Source organism: Solea solea, chromosome 17 (assembly GCF_958295425.1).
Source record: "Solea solea chromosome 17, fSolSol10.1, whole genome shotgun sequence".
Classification (NCBI taxonomy): domain Eukaryota; kingdom Metazoa; phylum Chordata; class Actinopteri; order Pleuronectiformes; family Soleidae; genus Solea; species Solea solea.
Window position 1 is genome coordinate 6,728,553 of NC_081150.1, and position 10,914 is coordinate 6,739,466.

At 42.6% G+C, this 10,914-nt stretch overlaps 1 protein-coding gene across 1 annotated transcript; it reads right to left on the minus strand.

Annotated features, from left to right (window-relative positions):
- Window positions 1–2,395: 2,395 nt before the first annotated feature.
- On the minus strand, window positions 2,396–10,370 carry trib2 (tribbles pseudokinase 2). Its single transcript, XM_058613138.1, has 3 exons — window positions 8,652–10,370; window positions 6,829–7,121; window positions 2,396–4,716 (listed from the first exon to the last, which is right to left on the minus strand). Exons 1-3 carry the CDS (start codon window positions 8,919–8,921, stop codon window positions 4,242–4,244), a joined length of 1,038 nt encoding a protein of 345 aa, XP_058469121.1. The 5' UTR covers window positions 8,922–10,370; the 3' UTR covers window positions 2,396–4,241.
- Window positions 10,371–10,914: the final 544 nt, after the last annotated feature.

The following is a 10,914-nucleotide window of genomic DNA, read 5'->3' on the forward strand; positions in this document are numbered from 1 at the left end:
CCCACTGTAAGTTTGTTTGTTCACCTTTTAATGATAATGACTCAGCCTCGAAGCTGAATAGGCCTTTTCATATCAACACATGACATTAAAACTGAGCAAACATTTGCTTTCCTTTCACATCCTGTGTCAGCTTTGGGACTCTTTGGTCTATCCTGGCTATGACTTTCGAGATAAAGTTTTGTTATTATCTCCCATTCATCACAGAAACAGGCCACAGTGCCCCCTCCCTTAATCTGGTCTCTCACACTGATATTAAGCTCCATAGAGGTTGGATTGCTAAAAAGATTAGGTCTGCTGCAACAGCAGGATTTAGCAGGACTGCAGGTTACCACACATGTTTTAAACCCACCAGCTCCAACATAATCTGCTGTTACACCCATATGAATATACACAGTATACCTGTGTATATACATGTGTGTGTACCTCACTTTGTATTGGTTTGTCAATTTGTCTTTTTGACAGAAATACATTAGATAAAGTGCCAGAGAGTGAAGAAATGATTTTCCTCATTGGACTTAATTGCTAAAGCAGTGTCCTGGCGTTACTGTGAGCTGTAAACATACATTAATTATTCCGCAGTCCGACGTGTTTTTTTGTGCGTTTTCCCCGAGTCTTTGAAATGGTCTGTGAACGTCGGCAGCTTTCACTGTCAACTTGACAGATTGTGGAAGTGCACTGTATTAAATGGAGACTGTAAACATGTGATGAATCATTTCTGTCAACACACAACACAAGCAAACGCGGTGGAAGGGAATGTGGCTGTCTGCAGTTCAGGTCTTGACCTGCACCAGCCGGTAAATTCATTTCTTTGAAGCCGGCAATGAGTTTTATAACTAGGATTCTTTACATACACAATCTGAGAGAGGGAGCGTTGGTAAATTAGTGTTTCATCTTGTTTTTTATTCAGATCTCACATCCTGAACATACGGTTCAAAACATAGACTTGAGACTTTGTTAGTCATTAATGGAGAGATGAGGGATGTGGCTGTTTTTGTAGACACAATTGTTTATATATACTATATATTATAGTCTAATAATAGTCTTAGGCCAGCAAACAGTACATTATCACATCTGTTATCAATAATCATGTTGTCGTTCAATTAATGAATTTAAACACTAAAACAGCAAATGTAATTCAGAAAGAGAACAAGTTATATTAGAGTTTGTATTAGCTAACTGATGTAAATGGGTATGTGTAATTATTTAATAATGATGCCACTATTACAGCTTATCCGGCATTTATGAGAAAATGCCACCGTGCAATAATATCCAGTGATGTAAGCGATCATCTCACAGCAAATGTGGCTAGAAGGAGATAATTATATAAATTAAGTAATAATTACTTTTGCAAATAATGTTCTGTACACACACTTAATGCAAGTTTAAATGCAGGGTTATTACTTTGAATGGTACATTTACCTCAGGGATTTACATCACTGTAGCCACTAGATGTCAGTGTAACGTCCTGCACTGATCCCTCAGACCATCACACTCTTCACATCCTTTTGTTTGCACGAGAGTAAGTTATCATTTCTGGATGTGCTCCACTCACACAGCAGTTAACAAGAACCACACTGACCCCGTAATTCTTTTGATTATAGAGAAACGGTTCATTTGTTAGATGTGAAAACAGTCAACAGGTGTTTGTTATTTAGCAGCGACCTCTGACTTTGTACTGTTGATGTCTGCCAAAGGATTATCACTTGTCCTTTATAGAGCAGAGGCAATGAGCATTTGGGCAGAACTGTCCGACAGCTCTAAAATACACACACACACACATGCACAGATGTTAACACAATCCTGACACTGCGCTGTGGACTCTGATGTGAATTTTGTGGTCTGAGGGACACAAAGATAGGACGAGGGCAGCGGAACAGAGAGATTCAGCAATGTCCCCGCACTGTCAATCTAAACTGAAAAGAACTTTTCAGTGCCACAAGGACATTTATTGAACTGAAAGGATTCTTTTTCCCCAGGTTTCTGATATATGTTGTAAGTAAGTAAAAGCCTCTCCCTCCTCACTCATTTCGAATCCTCTTCGAGTCATTATAGGCGCTCTTATTACAGTCCTCTTAAAACATCTCTTTTGCAGCCCCATGATGAGCTGCTATTGTTAGAGTGCACCAGCTAAGAGCAAAAAACAGTATTATTTCATAATGTACGTAACCAGCCATTAGAGATGAATCACTGAGCTGTGGGTCTGACAAGGGTCTTTGTGATAAGTAAATAAAGTGTGCTTTCTGAGCTGACCATTCTGAAGATATTGCAAATTTGTATGATCATTTTTTAAAGCTTTATTATGTATATTAGAGCAAAGGCACAGCTCAGGCTTTTACTCCAATAACTTTTGTTCAGAAGCTTCCGTTTTGTGCCGACGAGAAAAGACAAATTCAAATAGCAGTTCACAATTTATTTACTGAAGAAATTTGGACAAAACACCAGAATCTGTTACAATACAATCAGAACATCTGAGGCAGATATCCCACCATGCACCACGCCCCTCCATGAAACAAAAAGGACTAAACATTAGCACCAAATCAGAAACAACTTAAATAAAAAGGCAGCTCAGTCTACAAAACAATAAAAGCAATGGTTGTTTTTTTTATTATCATTATTATTATTATTCTTGAAAAGAAACAGAGATAAGTAGCAAATTTAGATTTTTTTATATTTTGTTTTACTTTTCTTAAAAAAAAAAAAAAAAAAAAAAAAAAAAAACAAGCACCCCCACCCTCCCCCTTCTCCCCCTGGCAGGCTATAGCATTCTCGGGGCACATGCCGATGACTAGATAAAAACACAAATTCAAGTAACATTGAGATACGACATAACATGTCCACTGGTACCCATTCCGAGCATGACCTTTTCACAGAACCTACGCAGGCAGCACAAAACTAACATGAGGTCCTGGAGTGAGCACGTCATAGCAATACTATCACTGAAAAGCTTGTATCAAGTCTTTAAAAAGAAAAAAGAAAAAGGGGGAGATCCGGTGGCATGGGCTGTCGGGCCACAGGAATACTGGCACAGAAGACATTATGTACTCTAAAACTTCAGACAGACATCTCCTCTTTGTGCCTGTCCTGTGTCAAGATATTGCCTACATCATACATGAAAAAGGAATCTCTGAATAAAGAAAAAACCCTGCAATGTAGTTTTAAATATATATATTTCTATTTATATATATATTTTTTTTTCTATTTATATATAACTGTTACAATTTAAATAAATGTTACATCCTCATTTCTACAACTGAAGAATGAATTTAAATAAGAGGAAGCTAATTTTTTATTTATTTTTTTTTTTTTTTTTAAAGAGGTGGATTTGTCCGTTCACCTCAGACACCAAGTGCATGACGCCATGTTTGGAGGCTTACCAAGAATACGGTTTTAAGATTGAGGTGAAGGGAGTGACATTAAAGCAGCAGTAACAAGAGACTGGAATAGCTTACGAACACAAAGACAAAAAGAAAGGATAATGTGGTGGGGGGGGGAAATGTGGGGATGGATGGTGTGGTAAAGGCTTCCGAGTACGAGGAGGCAGAGAAACTAATTACAGAAAACAAGGCGGTCAAGCAGTTTGGTGACTGTCGGAATTTTCTGTAATTTGGAAACAAAAAAAAAAAAGAAAAAAAAAAGTGTAACGATGCAAAAATCAAGGTCAAACATGATGACAAGAAAAAGCCCAAAGGTGCTCCACTTTTAAACCAGTGATCCCAGGTCAGCTATGACGACCTTACTTTAGGTTACCGACAGAACCCGGGATTGTGACTGTTGACGCTGGGTCTGTGGTTAAAACTGGTTTCACCTCGAGCTATGACGACGAACAAAACAAACTAAGAAAGGTTGTTTCAGTTCATTCAGAATTGCTCTCCTTGGTTTCTTGTGTTCTATGTCCCTTCATGCTTTCCGTAGTGTCAAACAATGGTGAAAGTGTCTACTTTATGAGCACCACATTAAACAAAACAGATCCAAAATGAACATTTGCTACATTATTTGCAACTTGCATGTCGGGCGGCAGCATCCTTGTTCGAGAGGGTGCATTGCCAGGTGATGTATAGATGCCATTTGTCATGCCAGGCTCAAGGTTTTCCATGAAATGGTGGAAAAGGAAACAGGATGGAAACACCTTTATTATGAGTGACAAATGTTCACCATACAATCTCTAAACTACTGTTTTTGGCTCTGCTGTGAGCGTGGCGAGTGGACCGTGGCAGAGTCATCCGTTTGTGCTTGGTGTTTGCTCAGCTAAAGAACTGCTCCAGCTCCTCTTCCATGTTCACCTCAGGCACCATCTGCTCCTGATCCCTTTCTCCTCTGCCGTGCACTGGAGTGACCCCCAGTGCCCCAGAGGAGGCAAACCAGGGGTGATCCAGTATCTCCCGAGAGGTGAGGCGCTCGGCGGGTTCCCGGCGCAGGATGGAGCGGATCAGGCACTTGGCCTTGGGTGTGAGCGTTTCAGGGATGTTGAAGTGACCCCTGCGGATTTTGCTGAACAGAGAGCCAGGCTCGACGTCGTGAAACGGGTAGCGCCCAACGAGGATGGTATAAAGCATGACGCCCAGACTCCAGACATCAGCTGCTTTACCGGAATAGCTGCCATTGGCATTGAGGATCTCAGGACTTACATAGGCCGGGCAGCCATGCTTGTCTGACAGAGAGTCATCATGACCGTCCAGGACATACGAGTCCTCAAGGCTCTCCAGCTTCACGAGGCTTCTAGAAACACGACAGAGAAAGGAAAAATACTTTCAACATAATGATCGTATGAAAATATGAAACTTATTAAAGGATCATTCAAACCATAGTCCAAATGTTTAGACAACACTACAAAAGACACTGAGGTGAGGTAATTTGTTCTGGTGGACATTAAGAGTTTTAGATCCATCACTTGAGGATATCGGGGGGGGGGGGGAGTAGAGCACATAATGCTCTGGGCTTAAGCTTGACATTTCCTTTCACTTCCTCCCACAGATAAAAGCCCAACCAAAAAGCATCCACCTACAAAAAGGCATACCAGAAGACCTCCACAATACAAAAGAAACACAATTATGGGTGAGTGCTCATCTTAAGTTTCCTGCACTGAACTGCTACGCAGGGAGATTCCTCTCCCTGCTCCCCCCGCCCCCCTCAAAATAGCATCTACTTACACTTTTCTCTAAATGCCACAATAGCAGCTATGATACCCTTGAGGGCTGATAATAATGGCTGGTTGTTCAGAAGTATTGTCACTTAAGTATGGCTCGGGCAAAAACATTTTCCACGTGCATGGTAAGAGACACTTGTGGGGCCATCTGCGTGTGCAAAAAGAAAACCAAAGAAGCACTAGATTAGACCAGTAAATAATATTGTGCTACCTTAAATAATCTCATTAATTAATACATTGGGAAAAGTTTATTTAATCTTTCTAATTTAAATACAGCAGAATAATTCCTAAACTACAGCTTGAGGACAAACCTGCACATGTTGTTAAAAAGGAGCTTAGAGTTACAAAAACAGACTGAGCTTGTACCAGTTGTTGCATCTTGTCTTTTTAGGTTACACAGAACGTAATATGAGCTGATCGTGAAGATGAAATGTGAAATGAGCTTGTTGTAGAAGGCAGAGATCAACAAGACCCTTTAAGTGCCTCACCTCAAGGCCAACCTTTGACCAATACTCTTCAAAAGGGTGCTGTGAGGTCAAAGGCTGCCAAAATAACATAACACATAATGTGAAAGCCTACTCAGGTATCATTTTATGCCTAGTCTCATTCCTGTCCTTCCCCCATGCACACGCTATATCCTTTTGTTACACACTTGGGTTCAAGCCAGAACGGTCTCACAGTCTCTAAAGCAGCTTCGCCTTGTCATCTCTATGCTCTCGTGCCAAAAAGGGGACTGTAAAGTTGTCACAGGATTCTTGACAGACCATATAGTAAATGTGACCCAATACTGTCCTGCACCATCACTCTTAAAATTCACCCAACATCAATCATTTAATGGGAGGGACAGGGGACTTGGCATCGCAGCTCATGAGCAGTCTAGTGTGGCATTCAAGGTCATTGGACCCGGAGTGAGTATGTGAGGCAGCTCCACTTCCCTTTTTCCACAGTTTGCGCCAAGGCATGATGTCACACTTTTAGATAGAGGACAATAATGTGCAGCCTGTATCTCTGCCATGAGGTGTTAGATAATAGTTAGCAGCACTAAAGTTAACTTCGAAAAACTTTAGCACTTACAGCACAGGCTTATGGTCATCAATGACATGACTAAGAATGATAAAAAAAAGTTTGCATATGAATCATAATCCACTAAAATCTAAATACAATTTATTCATTAATTTACAAAAAGGTTGCTGTGGCAACAGATGCCTGATATTAAGGGTGTGGTTCTCAAATTATGCCACCAGGGGTCAGTAAAGTTGCACTGTCTGCGTGGTTTCCACAGATTCATCATGCTGATCACTCCACAAGTGCAGCAGTGGCAAAATATGAGCTTTGCAAACATCTGTCTTGGAAAATCTAGTCTTGGTCATTTCTATGTGGACGTCCATGATTCAACAGAAGTCCCAGGTTGGATTAGGTGCAATTACTTCACTGCATTTAGCTTCTATGTGATTTAATTGCATGAAAATAACTGAGGGAGACACAAAAGGCTTATGTTTCCTGTACTCTGCATAACATCTAGGGGAGGCACACATGTCAGTCCTCTTATGTTGTCTCAGTTTACTCTAACCTCCATGTAAACCGAGACCCGAGACTGACCGTTGCTATATCACATACCATATCACATAATCAAGCACAGGGTAGAAAAAAAGTACATATTAAATACCATTTCTTGCACAACTCACCTGTCCTCATTCTTGAAGACAAACTTCCTCAGTTTGAGGTCACGTAGAACCAGTCCGTTGTCGTGGCAATGTGCCACAGCCGAGGCTATCTGATAGAAAAGTCTGGCAGCTTCATCCTCTGGCAACTTCTTGCAGGTGCGGACAAAAGAGTGCATGTCGCCATAGCTTCTCTCGAAAAATACGTAGGCCCTTGTCTCCCCAAGCAAGATCTCCAGGATTTGGTTAATATGCTGGTGCTGGCCCAGGGCAAAGTAGGCTGCCAGTGACTCCTGGTATTGGCCAATGTCAAAAACCTTTAAAAAAAACAAAAACATTTATGCTTACAGTTTGCATTCTAGCCAAAAGGCTAAATTTTTCCTATCTAGGTTGACTTATGAGCACAATTATCTCATTAGGTTGTTTTGGTGTCAAGATCTTAGGGGGAGAACATCTGCCAAACAGTTTTCCCCCTTTCCGACTGTGGAGAGACACAATTAAATCCGACCGAGACAGTTTTAAATTGCTCTTTAATTAAACAAAATGTGACCAAAATGTGAGCCATCTACCACACTATCCTGACACCACACTTTGTTTAATCTTTGGACAGACTAAGGCTTCATAGAGGAAAAGTGAAAACACTGTGTATGGTGCACAGTATTGTACTGCAGCCTGGGGGTGCACTGTCTCTTTTGTTTCCATAGTAACCCCCAACTGCCTTTCAGCACAACCACTTCAGGTGAGGGGTGGCTCGTCTGCTTGCAGTCAATGCAGATGCACCTCACAGTTTTAGATGCCAAGTTGCGACCGAGGCGTCCAGCATGGCAGGAACTACCAATCCTGGATTTCGAGATTGACTGATATGTCATGACTGACTCATTAAAACTGACAAGAGCAGATGAGGTCAAACTGTGGTTTACTCACAGGCTGTGCAAGAGGCCATTAATCTGTGCCATGATGAAACATTATCTCAAGTCAAAAGGTAAAGATTATTGGATCGGTCTTGCCTCATGTGTCCACGAGTGCATGTAACTATTGTCTCAATTCATCAAGCCACTTAGGCCTTTTTTAAAAGGTGGAATGTACTGTAGCACAAGGTCAACCCCGCTGCCTGTTTAAGCAGTTATATTCCAAAGTCAAAGGGGGCTATAAATTGTGTGGCAAGGCCATGTGGTTGCCCTCAGCCTTATGGGAATAGTGGTTTATTTCTTAAGGCTAGGGAGGTCAATGCTGGAGCCAATGTCACAGGAGCTGCATGAGCTTGTGAAGTTCCCTTACCCTGTGGGCTTTCCTCTTGACAACAACCATCTTTAAAAAGATCCCAGCTAATAATATCTGGCACTGGAGGCAACATATGACTACTGCTTATGCACCGAAATTAAAACTGAAAGGCTGAAATCATACGATTATAGGGTTGCACTGTAAAAGAGACTGGTCATGGTTAGGCAAGAGCAACACAGAGTGAGTGAGAGAGAGAGTGTGTGTGTGTGTGTGTGTGTGTGTGTGTGTGTGTGTGTGTGTGTGTGTGTGTGTGTGTGTGTGTGTGTGTGTGCGCGCGATTACTCACTCCTTTGTCAACGTTACATCATGCAACCCAAACCACGCAGCTCGCCCCATTCACTTTTTCCATTAGGCTGCTCTGCCAGCTCTCTATTTACAATGCAAGCAATTATTTAAGCTGCAACAGTCAACACCTCAGCCGTTCTCTTTGCACTATGTTCACCATATTAACATAGAAACCGATGCGCCAATGCAAATGCAAAAAGATATTAACCCATTATGAGTTTGTTCTGAATAATATTAGAGAGCATAACCGCTCGTTTGACTGTAGCTCAGTGCATACTAACCTTACACACGAGCTCTTCTCCGCTGTGGAGGTGGGCGGCTCTGAATACGTGGTCTCCCTCCAGCGGCTCCAGCAGAAGGTAGTCCCCGATGCGGGAGATACAGTGCGAGGAGTCCGGGGTCTCCGGCGGGCTGGGGGACCCGAGGTTGGGACTGAAGCTCTGGTGCGATTCTGTAGTCCTTAAACAAGACAAGTCTTCGAAATCGTGCGATTTATGTCGCGATCTCCCATGACGTGAAATGTTAATTGGATTTGATCTTTGTATGTTCATGAGGAATAAGTGTGATAACTCCACAGTATCAGTGGGGACCTTCCTCCTCCTCCTCCTCGCTCCTCTGCTCCTTAATGCAGGCACCACTTTGATTTAAAGTGCAATATCACAAATCGTCCAGCACCTCAGTGAGTCTTGAACAAAAGGACCAAACAAATAAATTGGTTTAAATGCAGCCGGCTGCTGGAAACTGCGGGTTATCACCGGGCAGAGCTGCCTCGTTGGTTTGCATACAACAAAATGGCTCTTTTTTTAAATTATTATTAACAGTTCAATCGTTAATTTACCTCACTTAGATTTCCATGCAAGAAAAAAAAAAGTAAATTAACAGAATTCCTGCCCCCACTTATCCGAAAACCCCTCTGTACAGACCTGCTGTAAATCTCATCAACGTTAGCGAGAACAAAAGTGCAACAAAGGCAACGAAAGTCAGCGAATACAATGAATGAGGAGACACAAGTTAACCCGCAGCTTGTTTGTTAGCTTATCTCGCCGCCGGTTAATGGCATTGAAGGCTTCATACGAAAGGAAAATATCTTACAGGCACGGGAAGAAATGAACTAAAAGTAAATACAGGCAAAAAAAAAAACGTTCACAGCAAGTGTTGCATTCTAATTAAACACAACTGGATTTAAAGCCGAAATTTGACTGTCAAATAAATGATGGCTAGCAGGTGCAGAGCTAACTAGTTAGCTTCCTTGGCTAAGTAGTATCAGGTCAGTGCACGGCCTTGTTCCCCGGGATCATATTATCCGTGCACGGTGATTGTCATCTAATACATGAGGGGAGAAAAGCCCCTCCGGAAGAAGAAGAAGAATAAGAATAAGAATGAAATAAAAACTGCTGCAGCTCTTTGTGTGCGGGAGTCGACGTCCACGGTCTTTCTCTGGTCCGGTGCGTGGAAGAAGAAGAAAAAAGTGTCGTATCTGTGGATTATGTCTGCTGCTGTAAGGTGCTGGAAGGAAGGAAAAGGAAGGGACGGCCGGCCGACTTTCCCAGGCCAATCCCTGGATTCAGCAGGACATCCTCTCTCCCGTGGTGCCGCTGTGCTTCTTACGTGGCTGGGAATCTAGTCCACTGAGTGCGGGGGGAGGGAGGGAGGCCGGCCGAGCTGCACACACTGACTGACTGCTCACTCACTCACACACATACACACAGAGTACGCCTGTACAGGAGTACAGAGCTGTCTAAGCTTCTTGCACATGCACGCGAGCAACACAGACACACACACACACACATACATACACGAGCATACCGATCCGCCCCCTGACGTCACCTTCACACCGAAACCCCATTGGCTTCCGACCTGAGTTCTAATATGCAGCGCAGTCATGTGAGAAGCATGTAGTGAGGCGACACCCCCAGTAATCTAAATGCATCGCATGCTGGTAAATTGGATGCCGGAGAGGAGGGTGGTTGCTGTGGGGAGAGGTGGGAGTGAGAACATGACTACTGTACGTGCTGTGATACTAACGTGTTTCCTCCTGAAATTCCATTCAAGGTAGAGCGAGAGGGGGGTTGGGGGATCCCTCTCTCTCTCTCACACACACACAGACACAGTAGCATGCAGATAAGCCCCACCAAGCATGCACACACCGCTTATTATTTTTGCATCAGTGTAATTGCAGCGCCATAAATAAACGAATAACGCTGAGTGCAGACGCTATGTCAGACTATGAAACGGTTTACATAAAAAAAAAAAAAATGGAACTGAATTTGCCAAGATTTGTCTTAAAGAAGATGTGCATTGATATTTTTAGTAACACATCATGGTAGCAAACATAGGACTCCTCCTTTCATCCCTGCCTTCACCAAGCACAAGGATGTTGATCGTGTTTGTTTGCATAATACGCCTCTGCTTCAAAATGCAAAACACATGCTGGCTGGTTTGTTCTTTAGATGCTGCTGTAGAAACATGGCAGTGCAAGATGACAGCTTCCAGGAAGCAGGGCCCTTGCCCATAGTAGGCTACATATGTTCATGTGCACATGCA